General features: G+C 34.9%; 1 protein-coding gene across 1 annotated transcript in view; it reads right to left on the reverse strand.

The window, feature by feature from the left end:
* CNTNAP5 (contactin associated protein like 5) overlaps positions 1-23584 on the reverse strand; it is a 587467-nt gene that overhangs the window by 31206 nt on the left and 532677 nt on the right. Inside the window, exons 20-21 of the mRNA XM_023532684.1 lie at positions 9886-10016; positions 3056-3143 (exon numbers count right to left, since the gene is read on the reverse strand). Coding sequence (XP_023388452.1) covers positions 3056-3143; positions 9886-10016 — 219 coding nt within the window. The remainder of the gene's footprint in view (positions 1-3055; positions 3144-9885; positions 10017-23584) is intronic.

Here is a 23584-nt window from a genome sequence, read left to right on the forward strand (position 1 = left end):
TGTGTATGTATATGTAACATCATCTAATAGCAAAGGAATAAGCATAAAACCTGCTAACTTCTGACGTGACTCTGAATTGGAAAAAAGGCACAAAAATAATAATAAAATGATAGTTACGATATTAATAGTGAGACTATTCCACTAAGACTTCAGCCAGAGGTTTGCTCTTATATAGGGCTCAAATTTATACTTAATGTCTGTTTAGAAAAAATACGAACTGAGAAATCAAAATAATCCTCAATTGGTAGTACCTCTTGGCACCTGGCAGAAATAAGCACAAATCTCGTCTGGAAAAAAGTTTCCCAATTGCTGGTCATCAAGCTCTCTCAAAATAATTTCAAAAAATTATGAGTACACACACACACACACACACACACACACACACACACACACACAGAGCATAAGAGAATAAACCACTATAATAAAGAGTTAGAAAAAAAAACAGATTTAGAATATTTCATACTTCTGATATTGGGATAATCAGAGACAAAATGCTCAATAACTATTAATAGAATACTTTAAAGATGTAAAAAGATAGAAATAACAACAACAACAACAAAGAATGGGAACAATAGACTGCCTTATTTAACAAGCATACTTGAAAAAGAACAAAATACTTTAAAAATTAAAAAAATATGTAATCAATGAAAAATGACTCATCGAATAGATTTAACGAAATATTAAGTATATATGAAGAGAAAATTTGTAAATTTAAAGATAAACCCAAAAAATTGCCCATAAAGAATAAAGCATTATAGAACTATAGTAAGAGACTAAGGGACTCAAGTATAAAGTTAGAAAGTCTAAGATTTATCTATTATAGATCTAAAGTAATTGAATAGAAAAAATAAGAAAGAATCATTGTTTGATATACCGAGGATCTGTGAGAATGAATGAATAGAAAGATATAAAAATACATATGAACTGGATACGTAGACAAAGGAATTAATAAATAATACAGGAAACATAAAAGTATCAAATTAGATACTTAAAAAGAGATCTACAATTAGACACATGGCCATAAAACTATAAAACATTGAATTAAAAGAAATGACCTTAAAAGTAGCTTGTGAGTGTTAGGGGTGAGGTGGGTAAGAGCATTTTCAAAGACAAGACAGACTGACAGTCAGCTTTTCAACATCCTCAGCGGAAGAAAGGATAGAAGAAAACAGTGACATACAGGTGTTGGGTTCAAAACTGTCTCTACAGCATCAGAAGGACCCTGTCTTGTAGCATTTCTGACTAACATGGAGTAAACATTCCTAGCATGGCAACTTTCAAACCACCATTGTGATGTTACTTAATGCAGAATTAGACAGAGATGTATATAATAGGTACTTTTGAGGCAGTGTGAGCTCACTCCATCATATACCTGAATAGTTCTTTTAAGATCTGAGGAAAAAATATCCTTCAATACTGAATTGTACATCTAATAATATTATCTTCTAAGAACAAAGGTGAAATAAAGACTTTGTTTTAGATAAAAGGTGCCTGACAAAAAAAAAAAAATTCAAAATAATTTATTACAGAAACAAAGAAATTAAACCTGGTAAGTAGAAATTTCTGAAATATAGGAAGGAATGAGGAACAAGTAAATTAGTGATGGCATTGATAAATCAAAAATAACAGTGGCAGCATAAAATGTTTGTTAATAATAAGAGGTAATGGAATAAGAAATAAACATAAAATTCAGTCTAGAAGTTGGTCACCTGATTGGCTCATTCGACTGCCATTTTGGTAACTGAAATGGATAATTTTAGATCTGACTGCAGCTAGGTCTCTGGATGCACATTATGTTCTGGAAATCAGAATACCTAATTTATGAATTGGGGAGATTATACTGAGGCCAGAGTCATTGTCCTGCTTTTTCAGCTCTCTCCAGGCCAGAAAAATTACAGTAACACGAAATGTCCTCTGCTACCATTTTTTTAGAGATCTTCTTCTCCTCTTGGGAATTGACATGCAGTACTGGGGTCACAGCAGCCTATGAGATCCTGTCTAGCACCAGTGACATCAGCTCTTTATTAATCAGCTCAAAATTGCTTGGATAGCCATTCTGAAAAACTAACAAGAATCTACACCATAAGTGCTGCCACAGTTTTGCAAGCAACTCATTTCCAGTGTTCAATCCATCCTTTTTTAAAATGCCTCCAGTAATTGTATCCTGCACTACACTATGATTGAGAGAGTAAAAAGAACAAGATAGAACCACAGGAAAAATTACATAGCAGATAAGGAGGCAGAAGTAAATTCTATCTTATAAGTAACACAAAAATGTAAAAGGACATACTTTGCCAATTTGTAAAATGAGAAGAGAAGATTGGATAAATCATAAAATCCAGCTGTATGCTTTTCATAAGATCATACATGATACTTAAAGGAAAATAACTGTTAACATATTTAGAAAAAAGATAGACCAGATAAATACTAACTAAAGTAAAATTGAGTTGCTATATTAATAAGATATAAAATAGATTTGAGCGCAAAGATAGTTTAAAAAAAATCACTTCAGTATGAAAAAAATGTTCATCGAGAAAGTTTCAATCTTCCATGCACCTACTAAATACATCCATCATATATAAAATGAAAACTTATTAAATTTCCCATAGAAAAAAAGAAAATCCACTATTATAGTAATAGACTTCCATTCTCTTTTAATTATTGATGAATTAGTAAAGAAATTTTGAATTTGAGCAATCTAATAATTGGGTTTTTCAAATTTTTAATGTCTTTAGGTAAAAATTAAGTAAATTTAAGTAAAATAAAATTAAACTTTCTAAATTGCTTGATTAGAAATTGAGTAAAAATATTACTTACTTTCTTTGTTAATTTTTCTTATTTGAGCTTCCATAATATAGATACAAATATCAGCTTCCAGCTCGACCAAACATACATCTTAGCTTCTATACCAGAAATCTTTGTTTTATATCTTGGATATTATGGGAGTAGAAAGCTCCAGCTCTGAGTCACTAAATATCCTGATGAAAGTTGCTTATTTATTTATTTTTTTTATTTTAGCAAGGCCCATTGGAAAGGTGAGGACTAGAATACAAACCTGTGACTTTACCCAAGGTGAGTGACCTTATAGCCTTGAACTCCACTTCTGGGGAGAAGTTATAACTGAGTCGAAGTTGATGATCCATCTGTAGAAAAAAAAGAAGATAAAGGTACATCAGTGAAGTCAGTATGTAAAGGGCATAACACATTCAGGTCTGGAAATAACTTGGAAGCACATAGAGCAGATTCTCTTTGGAGAGAGGAGAAATGCCTTGCTAATTCTCCACAATGAAGATAAAATATCCTTTTCTTTCCTCTTGGTTTCTCCCTGGGAAATTCTGTACAGCTTTTGACAGGTATTAATCTCCCCACTGAGATTTTCTCACCAAATTCCTTGATGCAAACAAACAAACAAATAAAGCATTCTTAGGGACCTGCTGGGTAGGATTAACTTTAAAGGAAGAATAGACACTCTTTCCCATTTCTCCCCGCTCCTCTCCACTTTTGTCCTTAGAGCCACCACTGTCCATTTCTCTCCATTAATTCTGAACTTGTGTCATTCAGACGTGGACACTGGGGGATTTTCCTGGCAAATATTTCAGTCTGTCAAGAGTTTGACCCTGGAGAGGAAAGGCTAGGTGAATGGTTGCTAGCGACATAAACCCTATTTCACAGGGGTAAGCAAAAACAACCACTGGGATTCTTCAAGAATTTGTTACTAGAATCTTTTAGGGAACACTCCTTGCCTCACCACTACTAATTCCAGTTTGATCTCTTTGTTATCTTCCTCCTCTTTCCAAGGTAGTATTTCCCATCCATCCCACTTTTTTCAGTCTAGTCCAATCCTACCAGATTCTTCCAGACTCTACTCCTAATATTCATATGGTGTTATTCCTGAAAAATATCCTCATATCTTAAAGTAACTTTTAAGAAGATAATAAGACACCTTTAGAAATTAGCCTGGCCAGGCTCCCCTTGTGGAGCAAATGATAGGGATTAATACCCAGTTCTTCCAGCTCCAATTGCCATGACTTTCCTTCTGCACCCATTTGTCTTGCAAGAATTCTAGCTGTGAGAGAAGTCACTGGCTGTGACTTGCGGTATGTGATAATATGCTTAATTACTTTTCCACATATAAAATTAGACTATAATAATATTTGTTATTTATTGAAAGCTTGATATATGAGACACCATACTAAAGCATCTTTCAAAATGTATTCTTACAGACTGGAGAACTGATATTATACAGAGATCAACAACTTTATCAAGGACACACAGTGTCACAAAGCAGTGTCCCATTGTCATGATGTCTACCCATCATTCAATATGGTCGTTGCTTTATCATCCATTCCTCTCTAGATATTTGAGCAACTTTTAGATAATCACTGTGTGTTTTTATGTTAAATTTCTACAAAATTAATTTATCAAGTGTTTGAGTATCTCCTGTGTGCCAGACACCACTCTTCTAAGTGTTCCCAGAGTCCACCACCTCCAGGAAGCTTTTTTTGATATCTTACTTAGATTAATTGATCCTCTTCTCTCATGGCACCTTTATTCTACTTTTATTCTACTATAACCTTGCATTTAAGATGCTGTGTCATAATGATGTTCTCTCTCTCTCTCTCTCTCTCTCTTTCTCTCTCTCCTCCCACTAAACTATTGGTTCTTTGGCTCCTTGAGAATATGGACATATTATTAATATATGCTTTATGTAGTGCCCACAATAGAAACTGCCAAAATAACTCCTAACACAGGTTTGCTGAGTCCTTAAATAAATATCTTGTATTGATTTCCTTTCTATTTTGCAAGCTATGAAGAAAGAATCTGTCATACCAACAGGATGCCTCTGAGTTCCCTGGAGGCCCCACACATTTAGATACAACACAGAGTTTTGCCCCTCTTGGTCCTCATTCTCAGTCTGTGTAATGTACATGGATACAGATTGTCCTGAAAGAGTTTTCTTCCCATGCTATCTCAGAACTCTCACTTGACTCTCCTATTCTCTGAAAATGTACCTTCCAGCAAGAGACTTCTCTCCAATACTTTGTCATCCAGGTTGGAGAAGAGGCTAAAGTGAGCAGAAAATTTCTGCTCAGTGGAGAGAAGTACAAGAACTCTTAGAATTGCAAGTTAAGCTGAGATTCCCCTGGTTTCTGTCCTCATTTCTTCCCCAGGCTCCATAGGGTCACTTTTCTGTGTAAATGATTCTCTGAACTTGACATGATCATGCTCAAATGTTATACATGAAAAAACTAATTGTTTAAGTACATGAGTCATTTCTGTCCTACTGTTCTGCTTTGTGAGAACTTATCTAGTCTTTAGCACTTTAACCAGATGACTAACGGAGAGAAAGAAGTAAATGACACTTATTAGGATTTTTAGAAAAATGAGAATTTGTAGAGGTTTGTAAAGGAAGGTAGGATGACTCGAAGGAGACTTGAGGCTATTGGTGGACTACGGATAGCTGGGGGATGTGTTCCACGTATGACAGGGATAAAGGATATTTGGAAGGAGTACTGGTTTTGGTATGAGTTACCAATTAGAAAAACTTCGCAAATGCATAGGGCAAAAGCAAAAATAAATAAATAAATTAATTAATTAATTAGTTAATTAAGGGGGGTGCTACCACAAATATTTATTCTTAAAACTTCCATATGTATGATCTGGGCTAGGTCAGCATTGAAGTATTCAATGGAAAATACATTATTTTGTCAGCTTTTCTTATGTTTATTTTTTGGTTTAGTATTGTTTTTATTTTTAATTATAATTAGTGAGGTTGAAAAGGGTGAATTACCATAGTCCTTTAGGCCTTTTGGATGGCTAAGTTCATAATCTGGCCTAAAAACTTGGTTGATCTCAGATTCTTAGATGCCCCGTGGTCTCATCAAGTCATTAAATGAGATGAGAAAGGGAGGAATATGGAAGAATCCTTTTTTTGAGTAAGCCCCAGATGCCAAGCTTCATGCTTGGTTCCTTAGATATTTTCTTTCATATGACTTTTTAATGTTTTAACTTTTTTTTTAAGTTTTAAAATTATTTTTATTTTTAAATTACAGTTGACATTCAATATTATTTTATATTTGTTTCAGGTGTACAGCATAGTTATTAGACACTTATACAATTTACAAAGTGATTCCCCAATAAGTGTAGTACCCACCTGGCATCATACATCATTATTACAATATTATTGACTACATTCCTTATGCTAACTTTACACCCCTATGACTATTTTGTAACTACCAATTTGTACTTCTTAATACTTTCCTCTTTTCACCCAGTACTCCTCTATTTTTGTTTTACAGATAAGTATATTGAAGATGAGAAAGGTGAATAACTGGTCCAAGATCATATAGCATAAAGGATGGAGCAGGGATTCATACCCAGGTCTACCTCACTCTGGGGAAGCCTCTCTTGACTTTTGGATCTTCATCTCTCAAAGGAGGTAATTAATATTTGCTTTCTAAAATGCTTGGCTCTTTTTTCTTTACAGTTTTCTGTTGTGCTGGCGTTTTGCAAAATGGCTTAATCTGTTTAATGTCATAAATGCATTTTAGATAAGGGTGTTAAAGTTCATCTTCACCATCAGAGCATTTTTGTGGGCACTTGTGCCTTAAAAAACATTAACTCCTTTAAAATTCTCAAATCGTCACCAGGAGTTCTTGCTCCTGACTGCAGACTCAGCTCCCAAGTTCTCTTTCCTATCATCAGAGAGAAAATTGAGGAGGAGTAATAGCAACTCCAGGCCTTGGGAGTTGGGGAAATTAATTCAGTTATTAGGTGCTGAATGCCTTTAGCTGGCTGAATAAAGTGATGATTGCCTGCCCTCTCTCTCTAACAGGTTCTGAGTATTGCCTGAAATTCTACTCCACAGGGCCTGGGTGTGGGACTGGGCATATAGGAATAGAGTAGTCTGCCCTTTTCTGCTTTTACTGAACAGCTTGCTCTAAGTGAGGAGGAAGGAAAGAGATCTAGATGGGGTGAGGGTGAGGGGGCTGGGAGTGCCAGGGAGACAAGTGTGTTGTGTTACTGGGTCAATAAACTGATTTAAACTTTATATATATATATTGGCCTCCAGTTTTTTCTTTTCCCTTCAGTGCTTGGAAATATGTCCTCAGCCAGTGTGTGCTTTTCATTGCCTATTAATTGGTTAATGCAAATCCTTTAGAAGGAGAAAAAAATAAATATATTTTATCATTCTCTCACTGCCCTGTTTGTTATTCATTTGTGGTAAAGGAGTCATATATACAAATGCCCATCAGAATGCCTCCCAGCTGCCCCATCAAGACCTAGTCAAAACATATTGAAATGAGAATTCATCATTCCCATTCCTTTCCTCCTCCAATCTGTCCTCAATCCAAATTTTCTCCTAAGACATTTCTCTCTTATTTCAGTAATAAATGCTAGAGGTAAGCACACTAAATTATAATCACTCAGAGACTGTTTTTGTACTATATATTTAACAATTACTCTTGAACTTCCACCTGGTCAAAAAAACAAAAACAAAAAACAAATAGATAATAGTCATTCTAGACTTCTCCCATAACCCATAACCAAAAGTCACTTACTTACCCTTCAAAGACTCTGAAAATAAATGGAGTAGTGTAGAGTAGTAACAGAGAGAACAGTGATAGATGAGATCAGAGAAATAAGAGTGGGAAGGAAGCAGGAGTGCTGGATCATGGACATCCTCTTAAACTGCTGCAAGATCTTTGGCTTTGGAAAGAAGAGTACCATATCCTGACTAATCTTTTAGAATCACTCTGGCTGCTCTCTTGAGAATAAGCTTTCATGCAACAAGAAGAGAAGCAGGTAACCTTCAATTAAGAGAAGACTATAACCTGTAATAACCAAGGAAAGAATGAGGGCAGCTTGGGGCAGGATAGATCTTGATCAACAGCATGTTTCATGTGAAAAAAAGAGAGGTATCAAAGATGAAACCACATTTTCAACACTGAGCAACTGTAAGAATGAAGTTGCCATTTACTGAGGTATGGGAGGTCATGGAGCATGGGGGGTAATTTGGGGACAATTCTCAGCAACTCAGTTTTAAATATGTTGCATTCAAGATATCTAATAGCTCTCCACAAGAATATGTCAAGTAGGCAGCTGAATATATTGGTCTGGAGTTAAGGAAAAGGACTGGTCTTAGAGATATATTTGCGATTAATTAATTAGCATATACATGACATTTAAAGATGTGAAATTTGAGTGAGTGAGATTAGCCACAGAATAAGTACAGATAAAGAAGAAGAAGAAGAAGAAGAAGAAGAAGAAGAAGAAGAAGAAGAAGGAGGAGGAGGAGGAGAAGAAAGAGGAGGAGGAGGAGGAGGAGGAATAATCTGAAAATGAATCCTGGAAGGTTTCAGTTTTTAAAGTTTGGAAGGTAAAGAAGGACCAACTAAAGAAATTAGAGATGCAGAGGAAATACTGGTGAAAGCAGTGTCCTGCAAGCCAAATACGAATATGTTCCAAGAGCAAGGAGAAATGGCTGTGTCAAATGCCAGTGAGAAGACAAATAAGGGAAAGATCATTGAATTTTGCAAGATAAAACCACTGGTGTCTTGAGAAATATTATTTCACTATAGCACAAGGAAAAAATAATCAATAGTGTGGGTTTAAGAAAAAGGAAGGAAAAATTCAGAGATGAAGTATATAAACAACATATCCAAGGATCTGGGCAGTAAGTTGAAAGGGAAAATGGAGCAGTATATGAAGTCAGATAAGAGGATAAGAGAGAGGTTTCCTTCCCTGGCCCAGAGAAAGTTTTTTAGTTTTAATTAATTCGTTCATGTAATATTTGCATGTTTTATGCTTTGGAAAGCCATCCATTAGTGCTGGAAAAATATTGAAAACAGAGGTGAAGAGGATAATGCTGCAGTAGTATTTTGAATAGAGTATAAGACTGTCCTTCAAGTGATGGGTCAGACCTTAGCTAGTACCATTTACTGTTCATATTCAGCAACAAGACAAAGTACAGGGACACAGATGTGGGTAGTTGGGTAAATGCGGTGGTGAAAATATGTGGATATATAAATGTTATGTTTTTTTCACCAGAAAGGAGAAAACAAAGTCATCTGCTAAGAGTGAAGATGTGGTTGAGATTGGTGGTGGTATAAGAAGGTTTAAAATTATCACCTAAGATATCAAAAGATCCTGGATTAAAAAAAATAAGGGGTGACTGCTGGGCAAATTTAAGTGCTCACTTTAGGTCATGATTCTAAAGGAGATATCAGTTCTCTATAGTGATATGTCATCACCTGCTGTCTGCTCTTTATACCAAGACCACTAGAATTTCACAGAGAGCCTACCACATACTACACTTTTCCGGACAGCTTTGCCAATAATCACACAAAACACCTGCCTGAGCACTTTCCTCTTTCTTCTCCACCTTGCCAATTCCTATTCACTTTCAAGATTCAATTTATTCCTAGCTTCACCCAGGAATTGAGTACTAATACCCACATGAGATCTGTGTCCTCTTGCATGCTTCCATTTCACCTGAGAACACTTCTGCTCTAGCCCTTGTCAGTCCCCTGGTGATTCTCTTCACCCGTGTCTTTCTCATTATGCCACAATTCAGGTGCTATCAAACAAGCAGGCATCAAAGTTGCCTGCTGCCACCCTTGCAAAAAAAGTTTCTAAGTAGATCTAATGTGAGGCCCAAGAATTTTCATTTCTAACAAGGTCCCAGGTGATGCTGATGCTAGTGGGAAAGAAGAAGCACACTTTGAGAACTACTATTCTAGCTCTTCAAAGGCTGGAGCCAAGTGTGGGCCATATGTGTCCTCAGAACTTGGCTCTACAATTGGCTTAGGGTAGAAGCGCAGAAAAGTGTTAGTCAGCATCCAAGTCATATTTGGCTGAATGAGGAGAAGAAAAATAATATACCTGAATTGTAAGCTCTCTTCCCTCTCGGTTAATCTTCAAGTGATGCATCCTTCTGTTGGCAAAGTTCTCTACCTCAATGGTGAATACATGGGATTCTTCCTTGCTCAGCTGATAGTGAACTTGTAAACTTCCTTGAAAAGCAAATATTAGAAATTAGAATTTAAAAAGGGCCGTAAAATGCAAAAGTATGATCAGATTGTATTTTAATTGATTATTACTGTTCAGTTAAATTAAAATTTAAAATTAAATTAAAAGGATAAATATTTTAATTCTTTGATCATTCTAATTTTTAAAAGATATGCTATTACTATAGCATTTGGGTCCTTATAGAAATTTCTGAATTTAGCTACAAAATTAAAGTGTGTGTATGGTGGGGTGGGGATGTTATCAAAAACCACATATCAGTTTGGAAAATAAAACCACAATCTATTTTGTAATAGGATTGTGAAAACTTTAATATTATAAAGTTGTTTTCCACTCTCTTCAACTTCTATTATTTCAATAACTTTCTTCTTAATTTCCTTCATGAAATTTCAAGAATTTATAATGTGAAATAAGATTCCAAAATAACCTAAAGTAGAGTAGAAGAAAATAATAGTCAGCCAAGAGGAGAAGTTTTATACAGCCAATCCTGGATTTCCTGGTTTGTTTTCTTCATTTGGTTCCTCCAGGCCACTTCTAATTCTAAGAATCTTGGTGTTTTCATAGTTAATTCAACCAAATAAAGTAAATCAGCATTATTATATATCAGGCATGGTGATAAATACCACATTCCTTGAGGGAATTTGTAGTTTTTTACACTGCCACTATTTGGATCATCCATACACATATCTATATTCTGTATACATTTATGCATTTTAGAATTCACTTCCATTTTATATTTTTTACTAATATCTGCCTCACAGCTATCCATTTTAGATGTCAATAACCTCAACACGGACCCCATTAAAGAATTCTGGAGCTTTCTTGGCATCCCAGTTTATGTCTAAAACACCTCAACCAAGCAAAGAAATACATAAAACAAATATTAAGAGATATAAAAGGAGAGATTGCCAGTAACAAAATAATAGTAGGGAATTTTAACACCCCACTCATATCAATGAATAGATCATTCAGACAGAAAATCAACAAAGAAACCGTGGCCTTAAGCAATGCATTAGATCATATGGACTTAACTGATACTTGCAGAATGTTACACCCCAAATCAACTGAATAGACATTCTTTTCAAGAACATATATAACATTTTCCATAAAATACACATGTTTGGCCAGAAAACAAGTCTCAGTATACCTAAGAAGATTAAAATCACATCAAGCATCTTTTTTGATCTCAACACTATGAAACTAGAAATCAATTACAAGAAGAAAACTTGAAAAAACACAAACATGGAGGACAAAGAACATGCTACTAAACAATCAATATGTTAATGGAAAAATCAAGGAAGAAACCAAAAAATATCCTGAGACAAATAAAAATGAAAACACAACAATTTAAAATATTTGGGACACAGCAAAAGTAGCTCTAAGAGGGAAATTCATAGTGATACAGGCCTACATCAAGAACAAAATTTAAAAAAAAAAATCTCAAATAAACATTCTAAACTTATAAGTAAAAAAAACACTAAAAAATGAGGAACAAACAAAGCCCAAAGTGAGTAGAAGAAAGGAAATAATAAAGATCAGAACAGAAATAAATGAAATAGAGACCAAAAACAATAGAAAAGGTCCACAAAATTAATGGCTAGTTTTTGAAAAGATAAAAAAAAAAAAAGAAAAAGATAAAACTTAATCCAACCTCATCAAGAAAAAAGAAAAGAGTGAGGGCCCAGATAAATAAAATCAGAAATAAAAGAGAAGTGACAACTGATAACACAGAAATACAAGGAATTATAAGAGAATACTATGAACAATTATATATCAAGAAATTGAACAACCTAGAAGAAATGGATATAGTCCTAGAAACATATATTCTTCCAAGACTGAGTCAAAAAGAAATAGAAAACCTGAACAGAACGATTACTAGAAAAAAATTGAATCAGTAACCAAAAATTACCAACAAACAAAAGTCCAGGACAATATGGCTTCACAAGTGAATTCTAGCAAGCATTCAAAAAAATAATTCCTATTTTTCTCAAACATTTTCCCCTTCACCAAAATGAAGAGGATGGAAATTTTCCAAACTTATTCTATGCGGCCAATGTTACCCTGATACCAAAACCAGATGAAGAAACTACAAAAAATAGAAAATTACATGCCAATATCCCTGATGTAGAGAGATGCAAAAATTCTCAAGAAAATATTAGGAAACAAAATTAAGCAATATATTTAAAAGATCATGTACTGTGATCAAGTGGGATTTATTCCAATACACAAGAATGCTTCAATATTCATGAGTCAATCAACGTGATATACCACATAAACAAAATAAAAGATAAAAATCATATCAATAGATGCAGAAAATGTGTTTGACAAAACCCAGCATCTATGAATATTAAAACTCTCTGCAAAGTAGTAATAGAAGAAACATACTTCAACATACTGAAGGCTATATATGACAGACCTGTAGCTAACATACTCTAGTGAAAAGCTAAAAGTGTTTTCCTAAAGATCAGAAATAAAACAAGGATGTACACTTTCACTACTTTTATTTAACATAAAATTAGAAGCCCTTGTTAATATTGTTAAAATGTCTGCACTATTCACAGCAGTCTACAGATTCAACAAAATACCAATGGCATTTTTCAGAGAATTAGAAAAAGTAACTTAAAATTTATATAAAACCACAAAAGACACAGAATAGACAAAAAATCTTGAGATAGAAAAACAAATTTGGAAGTGTGATACTCCTGCTTTCAAGTTATACTATAAAGTTATAGTAATCAAAACAGTATGGTATTGGCACAAAACAGATCCATACATCAATGGAACAGAATAGACAGCCCAGAATTAATCCCACACTTTTACGGTCAACTAACATATGAAAAGGAGGCAGTAATATACGATGGAGAAAATACAGTTCCTTTAATAAATGGTGTTATGAAAACTATACAGATATAAGCAAAATAAAATAAAACTAGACTGTTTTCTTATACCATATACAAAAATAAACTCAACACAGATGAAAGACTTAAATATAAAATCTGAAACCACACATAGATAGTAAACACTGACATTGCTCCTAGAAATGTACGTGTGTGTGTGTGTGTATCTTTGAACAAAGACAACAAAAAAAAAAAAAGAAAGAAAAATAGAAAGGATTACATCAAACTAAAAAGCTTTTGCACACCAAAGGAAGCCATTACCAAGGTGTAAAGGCAATTTACTGAATGAAAAAAAAAATTGCAAATGATATATCTGATAAGGGATTAATATTTAAATATATATATGAAAATTTATACGACTCAACATCAAAAGAACAAACAATCCATTTAAAAACTGGGCAGGAGACCTGAATAGATGTATATCTAAAAAAGACATACAGATGGCCAACAGACATGAAAAGATTCTCAGCATTGCTAATCATAAGGGAAATGCAAATCAAAACCACAATAATATATTACTTCATACCTGAGAGAATTATCACAAAGAAAAAAAAAAAGTATTGGCAAAAATGTGAAAAAAAAAGAAACCCTTGTGCACTGTTGGTGGAATTGTAAATTAGTGCAGCCGGTATGGAAACAGTATGGAAATTCCTCAAAAAAATTAAGAATAGAACTACTGCATAATCTAGCAATTTCATTTCTGGGTATTTATCCAAAGAAAACAAAAACAATAACTTGAAAAGATATATGCACCCCTATGTTCATTGCAGTATGCTTTACAATTCCCAATATATGTAAACAACTCACATGTCCATTGATAGATTAATGGATAAAGAAAATGTGGTACATACATAATGAAATACTACTGAGCCATAAAAAATAATGAAATCTTGTCATTACCGATAACATGGATGGACCTAGAAAGTATTATGTTAAGTGAAATAAGTTGGACAGAGAATGGCAAATATATGATCTCAGTTATGTGGGGAATCTAAGAAACAAAATTAATGTACAAAATTGAGTGGAACTGAGATACAGAGGACAAATTGATGGTTGTCAGAGGGGAGAGAGTAGGGGAGGATCAAGAAGGGGATTAAGAAGTACAAACTTCCAGTTATAAAATAAATCATAAGGATGTAATGTATAACTTAAAGAATAGAGTCAATAACACAGTAATAACCATGATGACAGATGGGTACTAGAATCATTACAGTGATCACTTTGTAAGGTATGTAAATGTTAAATCACAATGTTGTATATATGAATCTAATATAATAATATATGTGAACTACAATTAAAAAAGAATTAATTAAATCAAAAAATAAAAAACCTCAACCAGTTCTTTTAGAGTCGTACAAATATTGACTTCAATTTCTTAAGCGTTTTGATGCAACAATGCCTCCTGAAATTCTCCAATATAATATTCTGAAACTTCTCACTGACTCATTTTCACATAACACATACAAAAAAATCTCAATCCATAACTTTTAAAAATAAGTTTGACACCAATAAAGCTAACTTTCAATCTTCTCTGAGGCACAGGGTTGAAACAGAGAATGGTGTAGGGTCAGGGACAGGAGCTAATTAATTATCTTCCCCCAGAATTTTCTTCAGCTGCTTAGTCAGTGTTCTAAGAGGCAATTTTCTCCTTCCAGTGTATACTCTGGTGATTCCTCAAATTGCCATCAACTTCATCAACAGAGAATGTTGTCTTATCTTCTAGTCTTTGGGAGAACCCTGGGACCCAGATCTATGTCCTGCCCTCAGGCCCTCCTTTACCTCCACTATGTGCTTCATCTGCATGCTTCCATTTCTTCCTTTGAGTTTTTTATCCCATCTTTCCTTCTATGTTTAACAAATGGTAAATATTACAAGGTTACAGTCTCATAGACAACTGACAGAGGGAAGGTGCTGTCTATAAATCTAATAAACCAAAAAATGGATTGTTCTGACCATGAGTCCACTATAATTTATTTAAAGCACTATAATGCATTCTCTCCTATTTGGTCTCAATTTTTTTCTTTTATTACATATTAGCATTGCCACATGTGTATAATATGGACTGAGATAAGATGTTCACCATGTGGAAATTAGAAATGAAATTGATTTGAGCCCCATTTAGGGCTTTTCTAAATATGGAATAAACATACTTATAATGGAATGACCTTTTATCACCAGCAAGTACCTTATAAAAGTGTTAACAGATTCTATTAATATTGGAGCACTCGAGTTATATCTAGCCTATATTTATTATTATTTTTAAGAATTAAACAAGTAATACCACTTCACTTTATAACGTGACTTTAAAAAAGTGAGAGAGGTTATCTTCGATTACAAAGAACTATTTAAACAGAATGGTAAGGAACCTACTTCAAATCCAAGAGGAGGCAGTCCTATCTGTTAAACTTCCTTGCTGCTTTCTGGACCAAGCTGCACTCTCTTGGCCTATATCATGCTCGAATTTCTGCTTATGACTCCACTTTCATCTAGAATACATTTTGTTTTCTTTCCTGCATTTTACAAGTGAAGAAACAGAGTTACCTCAGATAAATAACTTTTCATCTTTTATAGTATGTGATGGACTCAAATTCAGAAACTAAATTCTAGCTAGTTCCAAGGAGCATGGTTTTTCCATGGGCCACAATGACCCCATGTGATTATCTAAACTCAGAAAACTCTTCCACTCCAAATTTTTTCATGAGGCTTATCCATCCTGCAAAGTTCAGGTAAGGTTATCTCTTCCAGGTAGCCCTCCCTGGCTTCTCCGAGGTGCCCTCTTCTGGTTCTATAAGCCCTGTGCTCACCTCTATCCAAACACTTATTGTCTTGTGTTGCCTATTTACTTGCCTGTCTCTCGCATAATCTGAAACTTCTCGGGCATCTTTACATATCTTATTCATTCTTAGATTCCCAGTGTCTAGTCCACAGTAAATACTCAATATATTTGAAAGGAAGGAAAGGAAGAGGAGAAGGAGGGAGGGAAGGAGAGAGAGAGGGAGGAAGAAATGAAGGTCTAAAAAATTCAGTGGGGCTTATAAATTTTTTACATCTAAGGTAATAATTTATCTGAAACAGTACAAATAAGATGGTATTTAGTCTCAATAAGCCCTGAGACCAATGACATATTCATAGTTATTGCCTCATCCTGTTGTTTATTGACCTGGACTTGGGAGAACACCTGTCTGAAAAATCCCAAGAATGGCATGCCAAAGAACTTGATACATCCTAGAGGCCCCATCTTGAATTGAGTGGTGTCTTCAAGGGTTTACCCTCCTTCCCACCTGCATATGATCTGAGGCCCAGCTGTCTCAGGGAAGTCATTCAAGTTTGGATTCTCACAAACTGCCTTGAACCTTCTGCCTCTTCTCAATGTTTAGGGTTCTATCTCTTTTTCTGTGCATCTGGATTTGCCTTACATGCCCAGTCTGGTGGTTTTTAAATTGTTTTCAATTTTTAAGAGTTTATTCAAATGAAATATATAGTAAAAGCTATTGTAGAAAACAGAAAACAGAAAATATGAAGCTGCTTGAGTTGAAGTAGGAGCAGGAGACTCTCTCTAGGCTGCCACTGCCATTGTTCCCTCCTCCACCCCTCACCCTCCAAGCTCATGCTGTCCAACAGAATTCCTTGGTCTCCCAACAGCATAGTATAAAATCCTTGCCCCTTCAAAGAGATGACTCGGTCTACTAGGATTTGGTCAGAAGGACAGCTGGACAACTTGTATCTATGGCCACAGCCCAAAGAGCTGTTCTTCTCTGCACTCTTGACCCCACACTCCAAATGTCTGGAGGTCAAATCTGACAAGCTTACCATTGGATATGGCTAGGCTTTAAGTCGATCAGTGTTAGAATGTATACACATGATTAAAGCCATGCTCCCTTGAGAGGTACTGGATCTATTTTGGACTGTTTGTTTGTTTTTTGTTTGTTTGGTTGGTTTTTGTTGTTGTTGTAGTTTGTTTGTTTGTTTGTTTTTTAAGAGCAGAAATTTGTTCTTAAGTTCTGGAGGCTAGAATTTCAAAATGTTTTCTCAAAGGCTCTAGGCTAAATGTTTTCTCAAAGGCTCCCTTCCCCTTTCCTCTTCATAGTTTCTGGTAGGCGTCTGCAATCCTTGGCATTCCTTGGTTTGTAGATGCATCAGCATTTCAGTGTCCTCCGTTATCTTCATATGGCCTTATCCCTGTGTGTCTCTGTGAAATCTATTTTCAAAGATATTCTAATACTCAACAAAAGATAACCATGTACCTTTTAGCAAGACATTTTACTATTTACATCTTGCTTGACAATCATGAGAATGATTTTCCCATTCTTCTCATAAGAATGAGAAAATTATTGACTGGAAACTCATAATTGAAAAGTATAAATAATATTTAGTTCAGTGTCTCGAAGTGAGCCATAATGTAAAAATTCATGCACCTCAGTTGTTCAAGAACATCATTTTGTTCTGTTCTGTTTTACTCGTTCTCACTTTTCCAGTCTTCCTACAGTAATCTGAATTCCATACTGCCATTAGGAGGAATATTATAACAAATATTTGGCCATGTGACTCTAGCACTTAAAAAATCTCAAGGTTCCTTAATTCTACATAATAGATTCTGACTTCTTAGCCTGATGTGTGAGGCTCTTGTTTTATCTTTCCAATTTTATCACATGCATACTGTTCATATCTTAATCACACCTGAACCCTCAACATTCTTCTGAATAATGCTCTTTCTTGCTTCCTTGCCTGTTTTTTTTCCTCAGCTGGAAATATATCTCTGACACCTTAACTGCTTGGCAAGCAGCTCCTCATTTATTAAGGAGACAAAAATAATGGTCATACTTGTCTGCTATTATATGCTTAACAGGTATTAGGCACTTAAATAGGTGCTAAAGATTTTTTTAAGTGTTTAGATTAGGTAATCGAATTTCAGAGAGGTAAAAATCTCTCTGCAAGTATAATAATAACATTCATAATGAAAGACGATTCAAATCTAGGAGTACAGACATTTAAAGTATATGCTCTTTTCACTGTACCGTGCTGCCTTCAAAGAGATAAGTGGTTGGGTAGATGAATGAGTAGATGAATAGAGAAGCAGATTTCCAGGCAAAGGGAAAGATGGATGATTTGATAGACAATGAATACATATTTTGTGGATTCAAAACAATAAACAAACACAAGGAGTGAGGCAATAAAAAAAAAGTTTCAGAGAAATAGCTTTATTGAAGGAAGGTAAAACTTACTTCACAACAACAACAAAAGTGATATGCTTATGTAGCTATACAGGTAGAAGCAGAGCAATGAGCTGAATTTTACCACACTCAAAGCAGTAGAACTGTAGGCCAGTAGAGGTGGTAAGAATTTTAGTAGACATATACCCTGCCAACCTTCTCATTTTAAAAGATGGAAAAACTAAGAACCTGCTAAATGAGTGAGACATGGAAGAGAGTAGAGAGGGAAAGAGAGAGGCCACATAGAGAAGGCTCATACTAAAGTGACAAAAATGTGTACCTTAAGGATCCCCTAAAGGACTTTAAACACTTGTGTGACTGGGCTGATCTACACGAAGTGATAGATTAAAAAAAAAATTAGCCTGGGTACCCCGAATGCAAGTTAGATCTAAAAGGAAGGCATGAAGCACCACCTGCTCTCACATCAAATGGAAAACCGATGAAAGTGTTGGACCACAGCGAACAGGAGTTCATTCTGTATTTCCTTTAAGAGACCATTGTCAGTTTTTTTGTTTTATTATTTCACTTTGAAAGGAGCTCTTCTATATGTTGAATATTGTCCATTCCCTATCAGTATATATCAATCCCGCATTCACAGTTTTCTATGTACACTTTAGTTTCTCCTACCCGGACCATCCTCACCAATTAGCTCCTCTTCCATCTTTACTGCCTCACTGAGTGACACCAACCATCCACTGGTTGCTTAGGTCAAAATCCTAAAAGTCATTCTTGCTTTGTCTATTTCTTTCACCAACACTTCCATATACATGTCATACACCTAAGTCATCAGCAGCCCGCTGGCCTCTACAAATTCTCTATCTTTGATCCTGTTTTCAGCTTAATCACTACAGCCTCATCCAGTCCATCACTATTTCTCACCTGGACCATTGTAACACATCTGAAGTAACTCTCAGATTCCAGTCATATCTCTTTTTTCCCTCACATCCATCTGTTCTCCACTCAGTAGTCAAAATAAGCTCTTTAAAGTGTAAATTTGATGTCACTGCCTATAATGTTTTAAAATGACCCTCTAAGACACTGAGAATAAAGTTAAAATTCTTTGTGATAGCCTGTAAGATCCTATATGATCTTCCCCTGTACCTCTTTGGTATCATTTCATTCCATACTTGCCTTTATTCACTAGGCTCCCACTACTATGGACCTTTTATTATGTTTCCTCATTGTACTAAGGTAGTTTCTGCTTCAGAGTCTTTACACCTGCTTTTTTTCCCCTCTCCACCTGGAATGCTCCTCTTATAGATCTTTGCTAGAAGGCCCCTCCTCATTCATGGATCAGATGTGATCCACGCAGTGATGCCTTCCATACCCTGCCCAGCTACCTCAGTACCTCCATCTAACAATGTTTACCCAGGTGTTATTCATGATTGATTAACTGCATAATGAAACCAATATCAGAATTCAGTATTTGTTATTATTAATACTACAGTCCCTCTATAATTCCAATTATCAGCACCCACTCTCTGACTACAACCTCCTCCCTTTCCGGATCCCTTCTCCTAATGCCCAGATTCTTACGATTCCTGGCATAAAGATTAATCTTACCAACTACTCAATCCTCTTTTCTCTTTTTACCCACGTCAAATTGCCTGGCTCATTCTAATGGCCATCCTCTTGTATAGACTCTTAATTAATTTGATTCACTCTTTATCAAATGAAGCTGTTTGCTTGGCAGAACCATAACTACTAAAATCCAACCTATATTATGTTACTGCTGCATAGTTTAGGTGGTGGAAAAAAAAAAAACACACAAACTTTAGATTTATCACCATTGACTTCTAGAGAGCCCTTCATGTGTTCTCCCATTCTCAGTGTATTCCCTAAGTTTTCCTAAGTCTATTAACTTACTGATTCTGGAAACTATTTAATGTATTTTGTCTTTCTTCAGACCTCCAACTCTACCTCTGTCTTCACTCTCAGCAATTAATGAACTTGTCTATTGCTTCTTTAAAAATACTGAAGCAATCAGAAAAGAACTACAAACTGCCACCATATTTACTAACCTATCATTTTCTGAACCCATATGTTTTACCCTTCTTTCTATTAATGTAGAAGGGCTGTTCATGCTCTTATCTAATGTCAATCTATACATATTCCTTCCCATCCTTTTCATCTATTTGAAGACATCACTCAGGCAAAACCTCTCTCCCTTTTTTCACATTTTTTAAAAATTTCATCTTCTCTACTACATTAGTCTCATTGATATTTTTCCTATATTACAGGAAAAATAAAGAAAATCTCTTCAACTTTCTTAACCTTATTCATCTCCATATTTACCTGCTTTCATCCAGCCTAAAATAAAACTCCTGAAGTATTATCTATACTTCCTATTCCCAATTCTTCTTTATGAACTACTTTACTACTTTTAAACTTCCTCCGGTAAGATTTCATCCTTGGGTCTACACCAAAATTTTTATTGTTAAGGTCATAAATGAACTTCGTATTGCTAAACTCAATTTTCTGTTCACAATCACCATTTACCCTCATCAGCATTCTACACAGTCACCTTCTTCTCTTTATAAAACTATCACTTAGCTTCCAGAATATCTCTTTCTCCTAGTTTTTACTTCTCCTTCACTGACCACTCCTTCTTTCTATTATTGTTTCCTCTATTTCTCCTTATCCTCTTAATGTAGAAGTCCCAGGGCTCAGTCTATGGACTTCTTTATCAACATTCACTGCCTTGACAATCTCCATCCATTGTTATGGTTCCACATAGTATCTCTGGCTTCTGAGGGTTGCCATAACATACTGTTCTGGAGACTAGAAGTTTGAAATCAAAGTGTCAGCTGATCTGCACTTTCTCAAAAGGCTCTAGGAAAAATATTTTCTTGTGTCTTCCTAGTTTCTGGTAGCTCCTGACAATTCTTGGTTCCTTGGCTTATCGCTGCATTATTCTGACCTCTGCTTCTATTGTTATGTCACATGACCTCTGTGTGTCTCTATATGTCTCTGAGTCTCTGTATTTATATCTCCTTCTTCTTATAAGGACATCAGATGCACTTAGGGTTCACTCTAATCCAGCATGATTTCATCTTAACCTAACTAATTATATTTGTTATGACCCTTATTTTTACTTAAGGTCACATTCGAAGGTTCTGAGTGGTTATGAATTGTGGGGGGTGAACCCAATATAATATTTAAATGTAGACCTATTTCCAAATTTGTATCTCCAGGCTGATCTTCTCCCCGTAATTCTGCACTTTTCTATTCAATTACCTTCTTGACATCTCTACTTACATGATACTAACCTCGAACTTAATATAACCCAGACTAAGCTCATATTCTTCTCTTCCAAACCTGTTCCTTCCAAGACTTTTCCCATCTCAAGCACTGGAAAGTCTATTCTTTCAGGGTCTCAGCCCAAACTCTTGGAATCATCTCTGATGTCTCTCTTTTTCTCATAGCCTATGTCTAGTAGAATATGACATAATTTTATGCCTTCCTTCACAATATATCCCGAATGAATCAATTTTTTCACTTCCCACCAATTTCTCTATTACCACCATCATACAAACAACCAACATTTATCATCCAGATTATTTTAATAGCTTCCTAATTACACTTATTTCACTGTTTACCCTTTATAGACTATTTCAGCAGGACATTTAGAGCAACCCTGTTAAAGTACAAATGAAATATATCACTCCTCCACTCAAAATCCTTCAATAAGTTCCTCATCTTACCCAGAGTAAATGCAATATCTCTGCTGCCATTATAAGGTCTTAAGGTCTCTCTTCATCACCTTCTCTCTGGCGTCCAGCCACTGCTTTTCTTACCAGTTCTCAGACAACAAACACATTTCTCTTGGGTGAGACCTTGCATTTCTTGTTTTCTCTTCCTGGAACACTCACCTATAGATTTACATATGGCTCCTCCTACCTCAACCTCTTCAAGTCTTTGCTCAAATATCATGTGTTTGAAGACTACTTCTTTGATGATCATGTTAAAACCTGCAAAATCCCCACCTGATACATACATATTCCTGATTCCTTTACCTTGCTCTCTCTTTCCCAATAAAGCTTATTATCTCGTAATTATTTTGCTTACTGTTATATTTACTCTTTATTACCCATCTCCCTCTACTAAAAAGTAAGTTCCATAAGGGCAGAGATTTAATAAAATGCAAGAATCCAGAACAGAATATATAAATATGATCCACCATACATAGGGGAAAACATGGTTTCAGTCGTACAAACACCCACAAACACAGGCTGGATCACTTTGTAAAACATTCTTAGTGAAGAATTTGGTCACCCATTGTTTAAAAGGACTGGTCTTTCAAAAACTAGTTTTTATAGTACTTCTCACTAAATGGCCCATTTCTTAATTTGTACATTTTTAAATGTGCTTAGTGATTTTCATCCCCCATTTAATCGTAACCATGATAACAGAATTTGACTTGTACTTTTCTTTGGAGTATTCGCAATGTTAAGAAAAATGTCTAGCATATATTGGGGGGGTGCTCAATAAATATATGCTAAATACTGTTTTATAGAATGAGTGAATAGTAGGTCATTTCAGTAATATATAAAAATATTCTTTATCTCACCCATGCTTAAACATATATGACGAATAATTATTTAATGGTTGATAATATTAATTTTAATAGTAATTTCAATTTATTTTTTATTCATCAATTACAGTTGAAATCCAATATTATCTTATATTATTTTCAGGCATACAGCATAATGGTTAAACATTTATGTAATTTATGAAATTATCGCCCTGATTAATCTAGTACTGACCTGTTACTATACATAGTAATTAAAAAAACATTGACTATATATTCCTTATGCTGTACTTTATATCCCTTTGGCTATTTTATAACTACCAATTTGTACTTCTTAATCCCTTCGGCTTTTCATCCAGCTCCCAATCCCCTTGCCATTTGGCAATCACCAGTTTATTCTCAGTATCTATGAGTTCGTTTCTGTTTTGTTTGTTTATTTTGTTCTTAAATTTCACATATAAATTAGATCATCCTCTATCTGACTTATTTTACTTAGCATAATACTGTCTAGGTCCATCTATGTTGTTACAAACAGTAAGATTTCATTCTTTTCATGGCTGAGTAATATACCACGTTTTGATCCAATTGTCTATTGATGGGCACTTAGATTGTTTTCATATCTTGGCTATTGTAAATAGTGCTACAATGGACACAGGGGTGCATATATGTTTTTGAGTTAGTGTTTTGAATTTCTTCATATAAATATCCAGAAGTGAACTTGCTGGATCATAAGGTAGTTCTATTTTTAATTATTTGAGAAAACTCTAAAATGTTTTCCATAGTGGATTTGCAATTCCACCCACAGTGCACAAGGGTTTTCTACTCTCAACTTGCTCATCAACATTTGTTGTTTGTTGATTTATTAATGGAAGCCTTTTTGACATGTGTGAAGTGATATCTCATTGTGATTTTAATTT

This window comes from Pteropus vampyrus, unplaced genomic scaffold, assembly GCF_000151845.1.
Source record: "Pteropus vampyrus isolate Shadow unplaced genomic scaffold, Pvam_2.0 Scaffold87, whole genome shotgun sequence".
NCBI classification, from domain to species: Eukaryota; Metazoa; Chordata; class Mammalia; order Chiroptera; family Pteropodidae; genus Pteropus; species Pteropus vampyrus.